We start from the raw sequence: 22808 nt of genomic DNA on the forward strand, positions 1-22808 counted from the left end.
AGTTTTACTTTTTTTTCCTGCTTCTCTCCCCCATCCTGCTGGGTGGGAGGGTAGTGAGCAAGCAGCTGTGTGGTGCTTAGTTGCTGGCTGGGGTTAAACCACGACACTTGGAATCACAATTTTTATGTTGAAATGTCTTTAAGATACCTGGTATTTCTTGAAGAGTGGATATACTGAAGTCAGGGAAGGAAATGAACTCTTTTTGGTTTAATAGGAGGAGCAAAGTGAGTTTAGAGGAAGATTCTTAAATGCATATGAGATCTTTAATGGAAAAAAAGACAGTTCTTCACAACTGCAGAAGCACTTTCATGCAGACTGATAAGAAGGTTCTCACGAAGCATACATATATTTTAGTGCACACATTGAGAAATTCTTCAGAATTCCACATGTCTGCAATAGGCTTTGTACTCCATCACCAGTGTTTCCTCTTCCAAACTTTTCACTTCATCTGGTGCTGTGTGTCAAGTTATCAGATATTAGCAGATTTAGCAGTGAGGACAAAAAGGGGGTGTGGAGGTGGTGTTGTCATGTCTGCAGCCATGTTTCCAGATTTTTTTTGGAAGGACAATAAGTTTGATCTTCAAAATAAAGAAATAGAAAAATATAATATAATATAATATAATATACATAACAATATATTGTATACCATAAAATGATAATTTAAAGTTCTCCTGGTTGGCTCAGAGATGAGGTTCTGTCTCCCCATTTCCCTGTCTTCTTCTCTCTTTTGTTTTCCTGTGTGACTCCAGCTATTCACAGGCAGATGGTCTAGTCAAGCTGTCCAAGGCCTGCACTTTCATTTTTGATAGTTTCGGTTTTGAAATTTGAACCAAAAAGTAGGTTCAGATAAAACTGGTCATCTGCATTGGACCAGAGGTAACCCATGAAAGTACCAGGGAAACAAGTGAGAAGGTGAATTTTCAAGTTTTGTATTATATCAAATTCAGTGTTAAAATTGCCCAGGAATAGCAAATCAGGGGGACTTCATCACTGTTAATGAAAAGTGTTGGTGAATACCCTTTAGGAAACCTTTTGTCTGTGGTTGTCAGTAGATGAGTATAAAAGTCATGCTTGCTTTGGTTCTGTTTTCTATAGTTACAGTCAAACAACTCCAGTCTTATCTGAAGTACCTTTTTGATATTTAATGCAATATTTAATGTAAGATTTTATATTTATCTTAATTCAGAAGGTGAATAAACAAGCATGGAGGTCTGTAAATTCTTTCAGGACCGACAAGTACCTTGCAGCTCACTGCTGCTGGGCTGCACTTTGGCTAGACAGAGTTCTGTTTTAGTGAAATTTTCTTCAAATTATGTCACTATAGTTCTATCCCTGTGTAAAATCTTAAGAGATGTGTTGTTTCAAGGGTCAGGCCACACAGCTGTGTATAGATCATAGGGTCACTGACATGGAAAGGGACATGGCACTGCATTGCAGAGATGCATTTTGAAGTCTTTCTGAGGGGGGAGTAGCTACGCTGTGTGATTCTTATATCATGTGAGCACCAGGTTTGTAGGATATCTGTACTGGTTGGGGCGGGGGGGTTGTCACATTTCTTAGACGTAGTTAAAAATCTCTTTAGTCCTGTCCTTTGTTTTCTGCTTTTACTACATTTCTGTATTTGATTACCATAATATGTTCTGTGTGGGGACAGAGATTAATGCGCAGTCTGACAGTGCACAACAAAATTATGTTGTCTCGAAGCTGTTTTGCAGCTGACAGTTTGCTTGCTGTGCCTTTGCTTGTGTCTGTGTGTATACATATATGTGTATTTTCTTTCCTTTTTCTTTTTAAACACCACCATGAATGAAATAATTTTGCAAGAACTGAATTTATTCAAAGCTGTGGGATATTGGCCTTGCCTGAGAGTCAGGTTTCCTAACTCCATGCAGCAGGTGGCATTACAGAACAAGTGATTTTTTTTTTTTTTTTTCCTTTCCCAAGGAAAAATTGTTTGGTTAGAACTGAACCTCACCATTCTATAGAGAAAGTAATTTCAAACCCCTTTAATATACAGATAGTAAGTGTAAGAGACAATATTATATGGAACAAAGTTTCTTTGTTAAAAATATCCAGCTTTAGGGCTTTTCCTTGTTGCATCCCAAAGAGTAGATATTGATGTGTAATAAGCAAAGTAGAAAAACCACTTTTTTTGGTTTTTTTCAGAATGGATCCAAGTAGTCATATAACACATGTAACAAAAGGGGCCAAATGCATTTGAAAAATCTCTGCAAGAATTTTCTATCAGGGAGCAGCAAGAATGGGGCAGCTCCATGAGGGAAGACAAGCCAGGAGCCCACGGTGACCATCACACAGGCAGGGGCAGGGACTTCACTGACCAGGGCACAGTCCCACAGTGCCTGAGCAGGGCAGGTTGGTGACAGCTTGTTCCATCAGCTGTCCAGTGACCATCAGACAAGGTGAAATAACAAGCTGGGTCCAGGGTCCATCTAGGAAGTTCAGTCAGAAACAGAAGGAGGCAGGGCTGGAGGTAAGACTATGGATAGTTCTGGGGTCCTCCAGGAAGTTCAGTCAGCAAGTCAGGATAACAGGAGATAGGGCTGTGCTCAGCCCTACATACAACATAGCCCAGACCTCCCAGAGCTGAAATGGAGCTCCTGGACTGGAGGGTGGAGAGTATGGGTAGGAGCCCCAGGTAAGGCTGGTCAGGGCAATTAAGGCCTATTGGTGCATCTGGGGCCCTGATATTCCTCATACAAGAGGGAGAACATTAGTTAAAGGACTTGCTGCCACTCCGGTGAAGTCAAGGAACAGTCTTCTTTTGTTTTTAAACACAGTAGGATTGAGTCTTTCATGTTTTAAATTTAGTACCTGTCTATAGAATTACTTTAATTGTTGCTTCATTATGGCATTGTGGTATTTGTATATATTCCACTTGCTTTTAAATTTTGTAATTAAGTCCATGTGACTTTATTTTCTTCAAATTCTTTTCTTTTGGAGAATGTTCTTCCTTATAATACCACAGAAATTAGTTAGAAGACATTTAGGAAAAAGATTACTCTATATATGGAATGGAACTGAATTTCATGGGAGATCTGCAGTATTGCCCTGGCTGAATCAAATCTTAAGGAGCCAATTTTAGCTGTACTACCATTGGTTTTGATCTGGTGTGACTCCACTAATTTTCTTGAAGAGTTCTTCCAAAATTACATGGGTAAAAAAGACCAATCAATGCAACGATATTAAAAGAAGTGGTTAATGGGCATGAAAAAAGGTAAAAAATGAATGTAAGAATTATTTTCACATTTTTTTCTTTTTTTGCTGTCTGCAAAAACTGACAAGTATTGGGTTGGCTATGATAGCTGATCAGAATAGAAGAGGGGCAGAGAAGAAACATAAAAGTGGCCTCAAGGGGATTTGGAGTAAGATTAGAGTTCCTAGAAGAATATCTTAAAGAGCAAGAGAAGATCAGACAAGGAACAGTAGAGGGAAGGGAAGAAGGATAATATGAGCAGAACAGGCCAGAGCAAAGACAAGAGAAGAGAAAACAAGAAAGAGAAAACAAAACAAAGTGAAAAAGTATGTATTAATAGCATTATTATTGATTTTTGAGTACTTTCTTTTCCATTAGCTTAAGTGTATTAAGGAATTAACATTACACATAAACCACCCCTTGATTTATTTTACCAGTGCTATAGGCATTGCCATGTAAAGTATGGGGATTCGGGGAAGCTCTGGGCATAGCTGTTCAACATTGCAAATACACAAATGCCTTTTCTTGGACATGTGCTTTATTTCTGCATTTAGCACTGCCTTCAAAAGGCTTAAGCCAAACTGAGCTCCACCAGTCCGGTGGAGTGAATTAAACACCTCTGAACATTTGTTTGTAGCACCAGTTAAAGTACTGACCCAGGTCCTTGCTAGACCCAGGCAATAAGAAATATTAGTCCAGTGTGGGCTTTGGGAAGGGAGGAGGTGGAATCGATGGAGTTCCTGCTTTTTCTCTTGTGAAATGGACATAGAATAGCAGGGGATTACGTAGCTTTCCCACTACTACTCTGGCAAGCTGCCACTGTAGACTCTCCTGTTTCAATCCTGCTAACATGATACAGAAAAGGAGTGCTTGACTCTCCCCAAAGACATTCATTTCATGATGTTTATGGGTACTAATATCTGTCTAGAACTCCATGGCCTGTTCCAAATAACAGTTGTGACTTCAGATTCCTCCCTCTTGAACAGCAGGCTGCTATTCTCCAACAATTTTTGACCTATAAATTAATTGTTATAAAATGCTACAATGCTTCTGTCGCAAATGTAGTGATTTCTGATTTGATTCTGTGCTTTCGTTTAGGTAGGTGTCTCTCAAACTCATCTTTGACAATTTCAACCCCTGCATACATGAGTTTCCAGGCTATATGCATGTTTATGCTACTAGGTGCTATATACAGTATTATTGAACACTTTGTACCTTATGGTTGCTATAAAAGTGTAGAGTTCTTTGTAAGGAAGCTTGTATACCTTTCTTCCAAGGGATAATTCTTTTTCTGGGTGTCATTAATGCACAGCCCAATTTATTCTGAGTTTTTACTTCTCATTTTACTCTGTGTTCATACTCTTTGTTCTTCTCATGTTACATTAAGTTGTATAGAACATGCTGTATTTTATATATAAATTATTCTTGTTTGTTCTGGTATTTTAACAAAATATTATTCTTTTTGCTTTTTTAGGTTTAGCCCAGTCAGGTGCATGGGGTTGCTTTGATGAATTTAACCGCATTGAACTTCCAGTTTTATCAGTAGCTGCTCAGCAGATATATATTGTACTTCAGTGTAAGAAAAATAAGAAACCTCAGTTCATTTTCACTGATGGTGATGTTGTTGACATGGACAGAGAATTTGGTATATTTCTGACTATGGTATGTGTGTGAATATGCGTAAATGGCATCACTGTGAAAAATCTTTCCTATTTCATTTCCCATTGAAATTTCCCTGTTGAAATCATCAGAACTGTCTGTTAAAAAATAGTGAATACAATTTGAACAATAATTTGGTCAAATAATAATGATGATATTTTCTCTTGCCCATATTTTTAACTGGAACTTAGGACTTGAGGTATCCAATTATCATTAACTACATATTTTAAGGGCTTTTTTAGTTGAATATTTGACAGATTGAGACTACACCCAACCCTCTCATATTTTTAGTCAAAGTCTGCCAAAATAAAACAGACCACTGTAAGGACTACTGTTGTTGGTCTGGTCAGTATTTCACCACCTGTGAAGGTTTTTTGACCACAATCCTTCTATATGACAGCGTGAAGGAAACCACCCTCACTCTGGTTCACTGGCCTCCTGATGATTTATCTTTGGTGCCTGTGGACTGCTTCTAGCAGTGCAGGAGGCAAAGAAGCAGGAAAGGGGAAGAATACCTTAAAAGCATCTTTGTATCTCCCCCTCCTTAGCTGTAGGCTACATACCCACAACTCAAAATAGAAGCATTTGTCTTTATTTTAAGGTTTCCTACTTTTGAAAAGGTGTTAATATTATCACTTTAAAAAGAGGGCAAATCAGTGGCATACAAAGGTCGGTGGGAAGGCAATTTGGAAACAGCTAGAAGAGTTTAAGAAGTTATCACTGCATAGCCAGACTACTGTTGTCACGCCTGAGCCATGCAGTAGTCACACAAATGACTTAGACATCTTCAGTGAAAGGTCAGATCCGTTAGTTTAAATTATATTCAGGAATGGCTTGCACTGCTTGACTGACTTAGCACTGCAGTGGTCTGGAAATGCTCACAAGGGACAGTAACCTCCAGCACTGGAACACTATCAAGACCCTGAGGAGCTAACCATTTAAAACAGCTCCAACAAGATCTGTAAGATTGTCTGTCTACGTCTGTGTGTCTTGGGCATCTCCAGATAACACATGTGATACCATATACTTCATGAACTGCAGTATTTAGGCAACTGTGTAGTGATGTGTAATTGTGACATGCTCAAATTACCCTTTGTAATCTGGCATGTGCTCCTGTGTTTGCCAAATAATTATCAGAAAAGATAAACCTTCCTATCCTGCTTTCATTATATAATATTTTATTTTATATTTTGCATTTTTCAGAACCCCGGCTATGCAGGACGACAGGAACTTCCAGAAAATCTAAAGATTCAGTTTCGCACAGTTGCTATGATGGTGCCTGACCGTAGCATTATTATGCGAGTCAAGCTGGCAAGTGCTGGTTTCCGAGACAACCAAGTCCTTAGTCGAAAATTCTATACACTCTACAAACTCTGTGAAGAGCAGTTATCTAAACAGGTAAAATAAATATTTGTCCAACTGTAAGCTGTCACTGAAAGGGTACGTAGAGAATATACTTTCATAGAATATATAATTTTTTTTACAGTCATGAACCTATTCATTTTTTAAGGTTTTCAGTTTCAAGTTCTAGAAACAGAGTCTGAAATCATCACATTGTTTTTATTTTTCACACTAATTTGCACGGTAAAGGAAGTTTGATTTGTGATTTTTAAATGGAGTGCAGTTATTGGGGAAGTTATGAGGAACGGTGTATATTGCTCTGCTGAACTTTGTAGAGGATAAATTTTTCAGTCTCCTCACTTATGAAGGCTAGATCTATTGGAGAGGCAGCGTAAGAACTGTAAATAACTGAAGAGTGCCTAGAAGGCACATCTTGCTGAGTGCTACCAGAAAAGTGTTATTCTGTTTGGTATGGGGTATTTAAGCAGAAACAAAGGATAAAGCTGCTTTTAAGAACAGAACTAGTTGTTTCCTTGTGAATGGCCTGTGCTGGCTGTCCACTAGAGGGTCTCAAAGAGAAACCAAATGAATGGTAGTTGCAGCTCAAATGGTTGGATCCTAATGAACCTGGACATATTGACTACATTTGCCGTTATATTATTTCAGTTCTATACCACATATTTATTAGTGACTATGCTGACTTCCATGCAGAAATCTTGGACTACACTGGAATAAGATAATGGTGCATCGTATCATCCTCTTTATTTCAATGTTAAAACAAAAAAGTACAGATTTGGATTTTCTCTTCCTTTCTCCCTACCTCTGTAATTTCACTGTCAATATATATAACCAAACTGGATTCCAATTTTCACTTCTCTCAGGTTTCTTTTTCTGGGAGAGGTTTATGTTGTAGACTGGCTTCTAAAGGGTCATATTTGCTACTGGCTTCCCTGTAATATTGCCCAGGGTGTCTCCATTAGCCTTCAACTTAGTTTTTAGGCAATCTGAATCACCCTATATTGATCTAGCATCACTAGTGTTAGTCCATTTGTTGCTGTCTAACCTACTCTCTCAGTCCTGTCATCTGCCTGTGTTTTATAGTTACCAGGCTTATAGGCTGCATTTGTCAGAGCCTCATTTTGCAAGAGCTCTCTCTTAAGTGGAATTTGTGAACATTGTTTAGGAATTTTTTTTTCCCTCAGACTTGGCCTCAGTAGGATTAAATTTCCTCATTGCTTCAGTTTGTGTGGTCATTTTTGTCCTGGACATGATTCTTTCCTTCACTGTGGAAGAGACATTTAAGCAGGTATCAGAAATTTGGCCATCTACCTCTGCAAAAGTGCTTTGCTTGTTTTGTGTTGTCATGGGTGTTAGAACTGGTTCAGTCCTGGACAGAGTACTTAAAAATAACACACACACCCAAACAAAATTTAACTGTGTACAAAGCTTATTTTAACTATCTTAACGGTGTACAATGTTTTGTACATGACCATTGCTGCATCTGCACAAAGAGTTTCTATGTGTAGTTTGGTCACGTCTGCAGCAGAAAGTGCCCTTGTTTCTCTGAGACAGTAAGATTCTCCACTCAGTGTGTTAATCAACATATTGAAGCATATAAGTAGTGCTTATCAGCTGGCCTAGGGACTGTAGGAACCGCCTGGAGGACTCTGTGGAACTGTCTGAAATTCTCATCTGTAGAACTCCTGTACCAATTAGTCAAATGCTTTGTTGTGAAGGTATGTAGCTCAATCACCTTGTCTCAGGTCAGTCCTTTGTCTCATCTATGCTGATGCTAGCAAGGGAGTTCCTTGATATTAATTAATGGAAACTAATGACCAAGTGCTCTGGGTGTGCACATGGGCACAGCCCTCGCACCCAGCTGCGTCACAATTATATATTTGAATTTTATGCTTATATCTCACTTATAACTCAAATTCCGTTGTTTTTACTATAGAAGCCATGATGTCTGCAGGGAACGGTAGTCCATGTGTATTTATAGTTTCTTCAGAACCCTCTAACACTTCTCCAGTATCTGTCAGAGAAGCCTGCTGTACTGTAAACCGCTCCTAGTGGTTTACATTGTGGATCATGATTCTACACTCTGTAATATGAGCCAGGAAGCATACCTTTCTGCAAACCCGTGGCAGTATGCTAGTTTGTCCTGCCTGTGCCTGTCAGCAGTCCTTTGGACAGTCCTGCTCTTGTATGAATCCATTATACACAATTACAACGTCAGAGAAGATCTGAGTTTGGAAGGGACCTCTGGAGGTCAACAAGTCCTATACCTGTGCTCAAAGTGGGGTCAAATAGAGCAAGTGGTTCAGCACCTTGTCTAGGTGAGCTTTGAGTATCTCCAAGGATGGAGACTGCACAGCCTCTCCAGTCAAGCTGTTGAAGTGTCTTATCACCCTGTCTAGTCACCATTTTGTCTGTGAGGATGTTATTGGAGACAGTGTGAAATCTCCTGGAATGAGTCTGCCCTGCTGTGTTGCCCTTCCAGCAGATATTGGGGTGTATCAAGCCCCCAGTGAGGGCCAGGGCTTGCAAAGATAAGACTAATTCCAATTGTCAGAAGAAAGTTTCATCAGCTTCTTACTCATCAGGAAGTTTGCAGCAGACATCTGCCATGATGTTGATCGTCCCTCTAATCCTAATCCAAATGCTCTCAACTGGCTCATCAGCCATCCTAAGGCAAGGCGTTCCCACTTTCTTTCACTTTAAAGGGCAACTCCCCCTCTGGCCCTCCTGGCTTGCCCTTCCTAAAGACCCTGTATCCATCCATTGCAGCACTCCAGTCTTGTAAGCTATCCTCCCCTGTTTCCTTCATCCTAGTTAGACTGTAGCCCCGTAACTGCACACAGAGCTCTAATTTTTCCTGGTTTGTTCCCATGCTGCATGCGTTAGTGAACAGGCACTTCAAATTGGCACCTGCTTGTGCTGGTTACCTAAGAAAAATGTGAGAGCTTCTGACATGATGCTGTTCTCTTGACCCTTCCTTATGCTTGAGATGGGCCACTTTCTACACTGTTTTGTCATTCCTGAGGTCTCTCTTGTCCACCTCAGACTGCATCTTTTACTTTTCAGTTGGGTCCACCACTTCCCCACTTGAATGTGAGTTATTTCCCTCCCCCATCATTCATAGTTGTAATAGTGATGGGATATTTTGAAAGACTTGCTAAAGTTTCTCATGAAGTTTGTTGTAGGTTGGGGAATACATCTGATGCAATACATGATTATATGTAGAGAGAGATGTAATGAGTTCATCTGATTAGATATGGGAGTCTCATGAACTGGAGATATTTCTAAGAGTAGAGTGGGACATAAATTTCTTCTGTCTAGCCAGAAAACTAGACCTATAAAGTAGAGGCTTTCTTAGAGGCATATTAATCTGTCTTTCCCAGTGGAACTTATTTTGTTAAATTTTTAATGGTAATTTTTAAATTCAAAGTAAGTACTGCTGAGTATCTGGGCAGTTGACTGGAAAGAACAGGGTCACATGAAGAATCAATGCAACAGGAAATGGCAGAACGTTGCCTGTTTTCAACAAATGCAATATATATCAACAGAAGAAAATAACAACAAACAAGCATTCACCAGATGAACTTACCTCCCACACTATCTAAAAGGAATTTTCCAGAAGGAATACATTAAGTCATCCAGACATTTTACACACACAAATGCAGACTCTGTAGAAAGAGGAACTATCGTGGTTTAACCCCAGCCAACAACTAGGCACCACGCAGCCGCTCACTCACTCCCCCCTACCCAGTGGGATGGGGGAGAAAATTGGGAAAAGAAGTAAAACTCATGGGTTGAGATAAGAACGGTTTAATAGAACAGAAAAGAAGAAACTAATAATGATAATGGTAACACTAATAAAATGACAACAGTAATAATAAAAGGATTGGAATGTACAAATGATGCGCAGTGCAATTGCTCACCACCCGCTGACTGACACCCAGCTAGTCCCCGAACAGCGATTCCCTGCCCCCACCCCCCAGTTCCTATACTAGATGTGACGTCACATGGTATGGAATACCCCGTTGGCCAGTTTGGGTCAGCTGCCCTGGCTCTGTCCTGTGCCAACTTCTTGTGCCCCTCCAGCTTTCTCGCTGGCTGGGCATGAGAAGCTGAAAAATCCTTGACTTTAGTCTAAACACTACTTAACAACAACTGAAAACATCAGTGTTATCAACATTCTTTGCACACTGAACTCAAAACTTAGCACTGTACCAGCTACTAGGAAGACAGTTAACTCTATCCCAGCTGAAGCCAGGACAGGAACTCTGACTCACAAGTAGCCAAAGGCACCCTGAGTGACTATCATCTTTTCAGTAAAGAAAAACATACAAAAGTAAGAGAGTAGTCCTTAGCAAATGTAGGAAGCTCAAGTTGTCCACAAGTCTGTGAAACTGTTATTCTGACAGAGCCCCCAAAGCTGAATTATTTGCTTTTGTTAGAGGACTTCTAGCCAAAGTTCCCTACTGCCTCCTTCCACAAAGTCTCACCCAGATTAGGGAAAACCATAGAAACTGAAAAGAAAAACCTAACAAAGCTTGAAAGCAAATGAGGCCATAATCCCTTTTAGAGGATCATCTTTTTAAGGTGCTTTCATATGGACAAAACTGCCGATACCCCTTTTTTCTTTTCCCCACAACAGCAAACTATGCTTCTAGTGTTGAGATTTTTATTTGCAGATTTTTAATTCTTTACAAGAGCATCAGCTATACCACTGCAGTCTATTTTGCCCAAGTGCAATCTTTTGCCTGCTGTTAAAAGAAGTAGCAAAGAAACAGCTCGTAATCCACATTTGCCAGTAAATTCTAGCTGTTCTGTGCCATTCCTGAAAGGCAAAACAGTTGTAAAACTAGCAGACTGATTAAGGAAAATAAATGTGGTTGCTTTGGACCACCCATCATGTAGGTCAGTTGGAATGCACCAGAAAACCTGTCTTTAAGAGTCATTTTAGCTTATTTCAAATTTTCTAATAAGTATGACAGCATTTCTTCAAATTTAACAAAGTCACTTCTACAGAATCATAAACTCATGTAAGTTGGAAGGGACCTCCAGAGTTCACCTTGTCCAACTTCTAGCTCAACACAGGTCAATTTAGAGCAGGTTGCTCAGGCACTTGTGGAGTTTTGAATATCTCCAAGGATGAGGAGATTCAGTCTTTCTGGACACCTTTTCTGTGTTTGACCACTCTCATTGTGAAGAATACTTTCCTTATGCAAACCGTTGCAATTTCCCCTGTTGCAAATTTTGACCACTGTCTCTTTTCCTCTCACTTGGTCATCCTTTGCTGGACTCATTCCAGTATGTCAATGATGGTCATCTAGCATGCAGAAAAAGAAATATATCAGCCCTTGTCATAATTCTGGATAGTTCACTGGGACATATCATTTACTAAATGATAGCAGACTTTGTCATCAATGTATAATCTGCCTTCCAAACTTCACACGAAGTTGGTAATCTTTTTGTCTTAATGTTTCCATCTGAAAATGAGATTTCCTGGCAGTACCTGGCTGAATATTCATATCTAAATTTTTCAACTGGTAACAGCTTGGCACCTGATTGAGTAATAGAAAACGAGGCTGGACGGAGCCTTGAGGGGTCATCCATTTACCTTTCTGGAGGAAAAATAATTCTTAGCTAAATAATTTGCTATAAATATTTGTGACTCTCCTTAACATTTTCCGCTGACAGATAGCCTGCAGTTTCCGAGGCAATCTGTCACAAAGTTTTCTCTAAAAGTTAACTTGAATCTCCCTTGCTGTAGCTAAGTACATTACTTCTTTTCCTTTCTATTCCTTCTGTATTCCTCTTTCCAGGTATTTTTTGCATGTTGAAGACTTTTAGTGTAAGTCATCCTACATATTTGCTCTTCCTACTTCTACACTAGATTTTGTTTTACTTCTTCCTGATATAACATGTTTTCTAGTCAACTGATAACTTTAATTTCTTTTCTAAGTTCTCTTCAGTAGGGTTCATCTTCAAGTGTGGAATCTGACTTTTGGGCACAGTACAGAAGTGCCAAGTGCAATGGAAGTATCTTTTCAACTGTCCTAAAAAGGACACTTGTATTTTTATTGCCCACTATAATTGTAGATGTGTCATTGGGGAGCTTGTGGCTTCAGTCCAATGTCAGATATTTTTCTGCAAAGCTTTCTGCACCTGACTTGTTTCTCAACTGAATGAAGAAGAGTTGTTACTCTTCTTTGTTTAAGTAGTTGGTTATTTCCATCTGTGTAGTACTTTGCACTTGTCTTTATTTAATTGCATCATACCTATATAATTTATTGAATTTCTCTTGGTAATTTTGAACTCTAGTTGTGGTCTAGTTCACCAGCTTGGTATCATCTGCAAACCTAATCAATAAGTTATTTCTTGCTGAAAATTCTGAGTTGTACTCAATGTATTGTTCCAATTTGTCAGCCTGGGAAATAGGGGTGGGGCTGGGGGGAAGGTGTTATTTTAATTTTGTCTTTGTTTCTCACCATCCAATGTATTCAAATTGGCCATAAACTAAATTATCCCCATGTCAAGTCTGTTTTGCCTGTGATGGTAACTGGTAAGTGATCTCTCCATCTTTATATTGACCCATGAGCTTTCTTTTCACTTTCTTTTCTCCCTCTGTCCTGTTGAGCAGGGAGAGTGAGAGTGGCTGGGTGTGCATCTGGAAGCTGGCCAAGGTCAAGGCACAACAGATAGTGTAAAAAAGAGTCTATGCACTTGCTCTCAAAAACATTTCCGATCGATCAGAGGGAGCAGATATTCTCCAAATATAAGAATATCTGTATTATTTCCTTCCATTTCTGTCTTTACCGCTTAGTTTTCTGAGCAGATGGCAGTAGCGGAGACTTTATAATTTAAAACTTTTACCCTCATAGCTTTCCTTCTAGGATTTGCATCAACAGTCAAAGACAAAACACATTACAGAACATTTGCATATATTCAAATCTATGGTAACTAAGACAGAATTATATGTTCAGGTACAAGTGCTAAAATTAATTGAATATGTCTTTATGGCTCTGCAAATATGCAGCTGCCCTCATAGTGAGAGGGAAGATATTCCAGGCCTTACCTGCTGAAGGCCAAAGCTGGTTAGATACACCTCTAGGATGCACATGGCTGTTGGAAGTAAATCCTTCTGTTCTGAACCAAGTTGTTATGAAACCATCCACAGAGCAGAAAGTCATTAAGTACAGGATAGGATCTAAATAATTTCGTTATGTTTCTTTATATCAGCAAGAGATTGCCCCTATTAGTCATGAATCCCAGTACCATATATCAAGATAAAAACAGTCCTTGCGCAAGCAGAAAACAGGGTAGTCTGAAGATGTGTGGTTTGCTGTTTGTGCATCTGGCAAATTATGAATTTAGGAAAATGATGGAAGATGCAGCTCTGTTACAGATGACTTGTGAAAGTGGTAGCCTACCACTAAAAGGGATACTTGGCAGGTATGGACATACAACACTGCAAAATATCTTCAGGATATGGTAGCAACAGAACTGGAAATCTAGTTGAAAAGATGAAGAGCTGTGAAATTCATCACATTTAAAAGTTCAATAGCATATTTATTTATTTAATGAATTTAATTTTCAGCCTTCTCTTTAAAGTGTTTAATCTTTGTGATACCAATTGTGTTAATTCATTACTTCAAGGTTCACTATGACTTTGGGCTTAGAAATATCCTGTCTGTTTTAAGAACACTTGGAGCAGTGAAAAGATCTAATCCCAAAGAGCCAGAGAAAACCGTAGTGATGAGAGTTCTGCGGGACATGAACCTCTCCAAACTGGTACTGTAACACTAGTGACTTTCCCCCAGAGAGTACTCTGTTTGCATTTTTAAGTGTATTTATTACAGACTTTGAAAAGCTCTTTTTCTTCAGCAGTTGGATACATTATTTTGGAGTTTTTAATATGGTTTATCAGTGAGTGGAGAATTGGAATACAGTTACAGTGTGAGCACCGTTTGTCTTTTAGAGAGAGGAAAACACATGAGAAACCTTAGCTGAAAAAAATTAGTGGAAATACCATCAGATCCTAGGGGACCTAACCTGGTCCTGTAATTGGCTCTTGTTTTTTCTTCTTTCTGCCCTAAGGAGAGAAAGGAAGAATGCATTGTATTAACTTTTAATAATGTCATTAAAGATACCTCTTAATCCAGAATTTCAATTTATACAGTTCTTGGGAGTCTGTTGCCTTTTCAGAACATCACAAGAATTGCAATGAGTGTGGTAATTGGAAGCAGCTAACGCCTACTTGTATAGTCTAATCTTTTCAGATATTACTATTTAAAGTATTCATTTTTCTTTTTATTGCTGTAATTGAAAGGTTATAGCATGTCTAGACTCTGTGTATTTATCTTGGGAGCCAGTTTTGTGATGGAACCAATTACTCTGTTTCTGATGTTAATCTATTCAGTGCATTGGTACATGCATTCAAACCTATAGGCATGCTTCAGTGATTTACAGAAGGAAAAAAATCATAAAAAGTCCAAGGCAAAATACAATTTGAATAAATCTTGCTGGCTTATGTAACAAATGAAGAAACGTGTGTATATATTGAAGAAAACTGTCTTAAGATGTTAACATTTTTATAAGCTTTAAGTATTTAATTTAGAAATTACTACTTGTGATTCCACTGTATAAAATTCACTTAATAAAACTGATTCATAATGATAATATTTGTTTTGGAAAAGATAAGGTTTTTTACTGCCATCTTTCAAATGTCATATTCTTGAAGATTGTTTACAGCTGTAATAATAATTTCAATGAATAAATAATGTGTTTCCCCCTACTTTATCCTTGACAGGTGGATGAAGATGAACCTTTATTTATGAGTCTCATTAATGACCTATTCCCTGGAATTACTCTGGATAAAGCTGGGTATCCTGAACTACAGTCAGCCATCCAGAAACAAGCAGAGAAAGCAGGGCTTATTCATCATCCACCATGGATACTTAAACTCATTCAGCTGTATGAAACTCAACGAGTCCGACATGGTTAGCATGCTAGATTAGGTTTTGAGACTGCATAAAAGCAATACTTTTTTATATTGTCTACTAAAGAATGCAGATTATTTTCATGAAAAAATGTATTTTAAAATTGAACAGATGTCATTTTTAAAGCCTATGTGGATATTTTGATAGGAAACTGTTATGACTTCTTTTTGGTGTGCAATGCACACATAGTGAGATTTTAGCTTTGTTGTATTACATTTTTATGGGAAATAGTGAGCGTGGCCATCAGTGACTGAAATTTCTATGGAACAAGTTAAAATGTAGAGTATACATTAAAATTCAGAAACAGCTGATATTGTTCAGTGTTCTGAACACAATTGTTGCCCTCAGACACAGTTCAGTCATGAAGTTCATATTTAATGTTACTGTGAGATTATGATGCTGAGAAGATTAGAAAAAATAATCTCTCAAACCTTTACTTGGATAGATTCTACCAAGCATGCAATATAATTCTTTGTGTTCAATTCTGGCCATTTACACTGAGGAGAAATAAACCCACGTCCTGCTGGACCGGGGGGGTTGGACAAGATGGCCTCCAGAGGTCCCTTCCAACCTCAACCATTCTGTGATTCTATGAAAATACATTTCTACAGTGCACAAAAGGCTACTGAGTAAAGCTTATCCTATCCTAAGAAGGGTACTAAAGACAGAGTAAAACCAGGTTTACAATTCATAGCTGAGGGGAAAAAAAACTACCCCTACTTTGAAATGTCCCTCATCCGCCTAACCTCTAAGTTTTTTTAGTATGTGAAGGTGAAAATATAAAGAAAATGTAACTAAAGGAGCAAACATTTATGAAGATGCCATCTTTTTTATTCTCCCTTTTCATGTCATAATAAGAGAATATTAAGCTTAAACTAATGGAACAAATAAAAGGAAATACTCACTCGCTTAGCACAGTCTGAGACCTTAATGCCTCAAATGTTTAGTTCAGATTATTGGTTAGACAAAAGAACTAGTTAACGTTGTGCTGAGTTAATAATTTACATCGGGATCGCTGGGTTCAGTGTTCCGTATCAAATCACAACACATATATCTGTGTAGGAACCATGAAAGTTTTAATGATTTCGGTCACCATTGAACGCGCCTCTTGTTAGAAGAAGCTGTTTGGTCTGTGAGACACCACAGACCACTGTTCCCCAAAAATCTTCAGGATCCACTGTGGCATTCTGCTTAGATGCCTCTTCTCTCTACAGGTCCCTGCTATTCCCAGGGGTCATGCAGCTCCAATTGTCCTAACACTTGGACACCCAGGGCCTTTCTATGACACAAGTTATTGCATGGAGGGGAAAAGATTCTCTTTTCATGACTTGCATTTGTCCTACTCATGGATGCTTATGGAGAAGTCACCATGGGATTTCAAGTAATGAAAAATCTGTAAAATGCATGACTTCTCTTGGCTGAAAGAGAGGCAATATGTGCAAATGAAGTGCTAACGGACACACACAGATACACACGTATGCATGAACATTCAGTGCATGGATCCTGAAATCTCTTTTGCATAACAGTTTTGATCAAAATGCTGTTGAAACCAGCAGAAAGGCCATTCCATTAACATCGAGGGGCTTGGATTAGATCTCCCCATATGTAACATATGGCATGAGTAAGTGATTGTCTGGGTGCTCAAATTGGTTTTGGAAATGTTCAGCTCCCTTTAGTTTTAGAGAAAACATCAGTCTGCATTGTACTGGATTAGGTTTGTAACTCGAGTTTGTGATTGTTAGTTCCATACCTTTGCTGAAGAGGTTTTCAAAGCCAACTGAGGATTATGTTATCCCGTTGTCTTTAGGGTTAATAGGAGTTATCTAGCTCCCTTAGATGACTTTGGAAGTCTCAGTTTGAATGTCCCATCTGCCTTTGGACAGACTCTGGGCCTCTTGAATAGGTGATGTAGAAAATATAACTAAAAAGGATCAACTGTAGGCTCAATTTATTGTTGAAGACATGGCTTCTTTTCCTTAGGCAATATGTGTATACACTGATGAAATTAAAAGTGTGGTTGCTGTTAACTGTTTTTTATGTAAGAAAGATCTATTAAAATGTCAGCATGGATGGATGCAGGTACATATTTTTGTTACATTTGCTTCAGAAAGATATACTCAATTTTGTGTATCATTGGGAACTACTCATTCTCATTAAATACATTTAGAAATTACTGGTTTTGTTTACCACCAGTCATGTCAATGTCATTGCATGTGAACATCAAAAGGCAGTTGTGTTTTCCAATTAGAAAAAGGAAAAGAACTGCCTGAGGGAGGATACAGACCGACATAGGCTTGCCTATCATAATAGAACAGACATTTACAGAGGCCTTTTAATAATATTTTTAAATTCCATTTCAGTCAACATTAAGTGGGGTGAGAAACATCTTTTTTGTATTGGCTTTTGATAAAAATAAAACAAGGATCATTGATGCAAAGAACCATTAAATGGTAGCATGACATTTTGACATTTCATTTTAAACCATGTTTATATTGTTTTAAGGTATGATGACTCTAGGTCCAACTGGTGCAGGAAAGACAAAATGCATTCATATTTTGATGAAAGCAATGACAGATTGTGGTGCTCCTCATAAAGAGATGAGAATGAACCCAAAGGCAATCACAGCTTCCCAGATGTTTGGTACCCTTGATGTTGCTACAAATGACTGGACAGATGGTATTTTCTCTACATTATGGAGAAAAACTTTAAAAGCAAAGAAGGTAATGGATATTGTATCATGATAGTGAATAAGGACATTTAATACTGTTTCCATAAGGTCTCATTACCTGTCATTTCTGTGAAAGATCTTCCATTATAAAATCAAATGGGAAAATACAGTATTAGTTTTGCTTTGTGTCTGACTAGCTCAATGTACGCAAGTCAGAATTGCTTGTATATGCCAGAGAATACTAGGCTTCCCAAGCACTTGAAGTTCCAGAATTAAATTGGAAAAGATTTTAAGGGTTTTGCTTCCTTCTGTAAGCAGGTAGTCCTACCATTCAAACACAAAAGCAAGGGCTGTTCATATTTTGATGTGAGGACAGGAAAGCTGATTTTCTTCTGTCTGGTTTTATGCCATTGACACTCTATTTCACAAGAGACTTTGGTAAGAAATCAATATAGGCATTTCCCAATTCTCTTATCAAACCTGCAGATGATGTTTCATGGAATCATAATTACACTCAAATGTTCTGAAGTTTCATTCAGTTCTCACTTGCAAAATGGGAAGCCTTACGTGAAATACTTAGGTAGCATCCCACAAGGACTGAGTGTGTGCCTGTGTCTGTGACTGTATTTAATGGGAAATGTTTTCATCCACTTTGATAGATGCTGAGCTGGGTGATGTACTTGTGTAGAAAAAAGGGACAGCTTTATGCTTAGAACAGCGCAAATTAATTTTTGTCGCTATTCCTTAATATCCTTTTTGGCATGACACAGGATAACAAAAGAAGGATTAAAATCACTGAGCAGATTATAAAAATTGTAGTTCATGCTGAGCTAATCAGCACCAAATTATGACTCATTGTTTATATCCAAGAATATGTTCTCTGGGATTAAGTAAATGTGTATTTTTGGTCAGTGTATGTAAAGTTGCATGTGTATGTCTCTCCTTTTTTTAGGGTGAGCATATCTGGATAGTTTTGGATGGACCTGTTGATGCAATATGGATTGAAAATCTGAACTCTGTTCTGGATGATAATAAGACCCTTACTTTGGCCAATGGAGATCGTATTCCAATGTCCCCTAGTTGCAAAATTGTTTTTGAACCTCACAACATTGACAATGCTTCCCCTGCAACAGTTTCTCGTAATGGGATGGTCTTCATGAGTTCTTCAGTGTTAGATTGGAAGCCTATATTAAGGGCTTGGCTGCAAACACTACCTGTTACATACTCTGATGTCCTATGGAATTGCTTTAATGCTGTATTTCAGGTACTTAATTCAACCACTTCAGAAAAAAAAAATTGCATTTCTTATTCTTTATTTAATGAAGCATTATTTCTTCCTAAGTGCTTTTTCAATTATTTACTTCTCTTTGTTTATGTAATAAAACAAAGATGAAGGATTTAAAAAAAAAAAAAGAGAAAATTATCTCTAACATTAATGAATGAGTGAAACTATAACAGATGAATAGTTTGGATGCTTTGTTTTGTCTGCATAGATTAGTTGGCAATGAGTTGTTAAATCTGATTATTTTATAATGCGTGTTGGCAAAACAGAGATATTCTCTTTGGCTGTAATTGTTATTGCAATTTTAATTCTTGTTAGGATACATAAAGGGAGTGGGTAAATTTCCTTGTTTGTTTTAAATGTAAAGAAGTAAATTCAGAAAAAAATTAAGCTAGATTCACTCTGGTGGAATCTTTCTTAATTTTGGCTGCAACAGGAATGCATTTGGTCCATTAGTTATTTTTAAAAGACATGCTATAGTTCAAATTAATTCAGGGTAGTTCTGTGCTTTGTGGTGTTCTGAAGCTTAGCATAGGTGACTATAGTGGTCTCTTCTGATTTTATAATTCATGATTCTGTTCCGAAGGAGATTTCTGAGATGGCATCTCTTTGATACATTCTCTGTCTAAATCATGTTCAATCAATAGATCCAAAGGGAGAATTCTGAATGTTTTTTCCCCTCCATTTGGCCTTAGCATACTGAGTCATTAAAAAGGTTTCATTAATATTATGGATGGTTGTACTCAATAGTGGGTCTAAAAGCACAATCTCAGTAGTATACTCTTTCCAATTACATTGAAATTCTTATTTTTTCTTTGGAATTTTTTAAAGAAGTAGTTACTGTTTTGCAATCTTTCAGCGTTGTTATCATCTGATTTCCCCAACATCTGTGGAACAAATGCAACTTCCTAATATACCTTGCTTTCCCATTGGCTCTTTCCTGCCAGTTTACTTGTGTAACTGGTGTTGGATTTCACAGGGGTTTCTCCTGTAATATTTTTCATCGCTGTTGGACTTTACAAATACAGTTTTCAATGATCTTTGAGTGACATTTCAGAAAGTTTATTTATAAATCATAATAAAAGCAATCATTAATATAGTTTTGGAATGCCTTGAATGTTAACAAATGTTGTCTTACAGATATGCTTCATGCAGCACCCGTTTACTTTAAAACCAATGTTTAACAAGCTATTCGTTTTGTTCTACCTCCAAAACATAATGATATGACATAGTATTTACTGCAGCGGCAAGAGAAACAATTCTGATAATGAATTTTAAAATATGCTTCCAAAGTAATGTATATGTGGGTCAATTTACTACTTCTTTGCCACAATTCTATTTATATTTTATGATACAACTTGCTCTGAAAACATAATAACAACATTTAAAATACCCAAGCCTGAAGCAATAGCAATAAAGTCCAGAAAAATATGTATTTTATTAGAATGAAAGATGAAAATGCAGTGAAATATGAAGTTAGTTCTGTGCTGAAGGCTGCATTTGGAACTATCGAAATGTAAATGAAAGCTGTCATGCTGTCAGTTTTCTTTCACTTCTAATGAGCTATCTTTGCTTCTCAAATAATAGAAGCAATAACAGTGATTTTACAGATGAGGGTAACACTACTTTTGTATTCAGATGGCTCTTTTTACAGTTATTATTCCCCCCTCTAAAAAAAAAGGATAAATTCTAAAAGAAAATTTGTGAAATAAGATGCATCAACAGTGGTAGTCAAACCCCAAATACAGACCTTGGTGAATTTAATGCCAGTATTAAGAAAAGCATAGATATAAGCAGCTTACAAATACCTGATATTTAGAAGAAAATTAATATTAGGTTATAGATTGAAATACAGTAACTAAGGAGAATCAGTCTTTAAGTATACCTATAGAGACCTTTTGAAATCAATCTAAATTCAACCAAAATAGATGTAAGACAACTGCTATAGTAATTCCAATTTGCATACAAGAAACATTCATTATTTATATTAATAAAAATAGTATATGTCACTGAAAGTCTACATATGGGATAAAATCATTATTAATGAAGGTACGGCAAGTAGCAGTAATGTAGGAGGAAGCACCAGAGAGTAATAGTTGTGAATCAGTGGAAAGAATGTATTTATTCTTTTCATGTATATTATGAATTCCACCATAAGTCATTAGTTTTTATATAAAAGACAGGAGGTAGTCCAAAAGACAAGGATAAATTTAAAAAAACCAAAAACAAACCAACAAAAAACCCAAAACAACCCCCCAAAGCCAACCTTATTTTGAATTAAGATTATCTTTGAGTTCTTTCTATTTCCACAGGATTTTTTTAAAACAGTGATTAAGGGGTTGGACTTTCACCCTCACTTTCCCAGTTCTTTCTTCTCAGCAACATTTCCTGCTTAGGAGTAATTTCAAGTAAACTCCCATCCCCATATAGAGTCCCTACTCTTAAATTTAGAAGCTATACTGCCAATTTCTTGTCTGTGAATGATGCTGCTACCTGTAAGCAACAGAATTGCTTAGCTGAGGGAAGTAATTATCTGAGACAATGTCAAAGAACTGAAATCATTAAAATAATTGCCTGAGTGGCACTATTAAGTTTGTCTGCAAAGTGTGAAGCTCAAACTAGTGATGGATGTTATGTGAGTAACATAAGTTTCAGCATGTCTATGTATTGTTTAAATGAAAAAAAACCCCTAGTAATTTTAAATCATACTCCCTTTCCTTTTTTTTTTTTTTATAAAATCTGGTGTCCTGGATCTGTTATTGACCTATTCTGGAGACTTCAGGGAAGTCCTAAAAACAGCAGAGTAGTGAGATGTGACTTATTCCTCCCTCCACATTAAATCTCACCCTAATCTTATTTGCGTGAAGGCTGCTATTGCCTCTGGAGCACAGGGTTGAATATATAATCCAAAGTGTTTCTTAGCTTTAATATTTAAATGCTGATGTGCAAATTAATATCACAAATATTAATAACTTTGCATTATTTAATTGTTCTTGTGCTTGTCTAAACCCTTTGAGTATGTTCCCAACTTCTTGTCTTAAAGAGCATTCTACAGTCCAGTGAGTTCCATAGTGACTGTATACTGTGCAAAAGGGTCTTTTCTCATATGAGTTTTTACCATCTGACTTCATTTTGCAGTCTCCTTGTAAGGGATGACAAATTCCTGATCCAAATTCTTCACAATTTATGTGTATTTGTCACGGCCCAACTAATTTTTCCAGACTGCCTGTCCAAACAAAATACCCTAATAAGTAGTTAATTCATGCTAATTGCTCTCTTGATCTTGCATCCTTCTTTAAGCCATGTATTGTTTTAAAAATAGTAGTAATAAAATATTAGTGTATATGGACCTGATTTTTTTTTTCCATAAAATCAAAGAACAAGAATTACACAAACCTCACTGGAATCATAAGTACCTTAAAACTCGTTCTGGTGAAAATTGGCTTCTTGAAAGTACAGACTACTTTGACTCATGAAATATCTTTATTCTGAGTGTGTCAAATCGATTATTAAACAATTTGCAGTGCCCTGTGAGACATCTAGTCTATTTTACAGATGAAGAAACTGAATCTCAGAGAGATTTATGTCCAGATTTTAAAGGTCTTTAGACTTGAATATCCCACACTGCTTGCAGTG

General features: G+C 37.5%; 1 protein-coding gene across 1 annotated transcript in view; it reads left to right on the plus strand.

Annotated features, from left to right (window-relative positions):
- The window catches only part of LOC115340302 (dynein heavy chain 5, axonemal-like), a 170749-nt gene that overhangs the window by 61512 nt on the left and 86429 nt on the right, over nucleotides 1–22808 (plus strand). Inside the window, exons 43-48 of the mRNA XM_041123013.1 lie at nucleotides 4689–4876; nucleotides 6077–6271; nucleotides 13880–14014; nucleotides 15033–15222; nucleotides 17725–17942; nucleotides 18843–19154. Of these exons, the coding sequence (XP_040978947.1) occupies nucleotides 4689–4876; nucleotides 6077–6271; nucleotides 13880–14014; nucleotides 15033–15222; nucleotides 17725–17942; nucleotides 18843–19154 (1238 nt within the window). The remainder of the gene's footprint in view (nucleotides 1–4688; nucleotides 4877–6076; nucleotides 6272–13879; nucleotides 14015–15032; nucleotides 15223–17724; nucleotides 17943–18842; nucleotides 19155–22808) is intronic.

Source organism: Aquila chrysaetos, chromosome 4 (genome assembly GCF_900496995.4).
Source record: "Aquila chrysaetos chrysaetos chromosome 4, bAquChr1.4, whole genome shotgun sequence".
Taxonomy (NCBI): Eukaryota; Metazoa; Chordata; class Aves; order Accipitriformes; family Accipitridae; genus Aquila; species Aquila chrysaetos.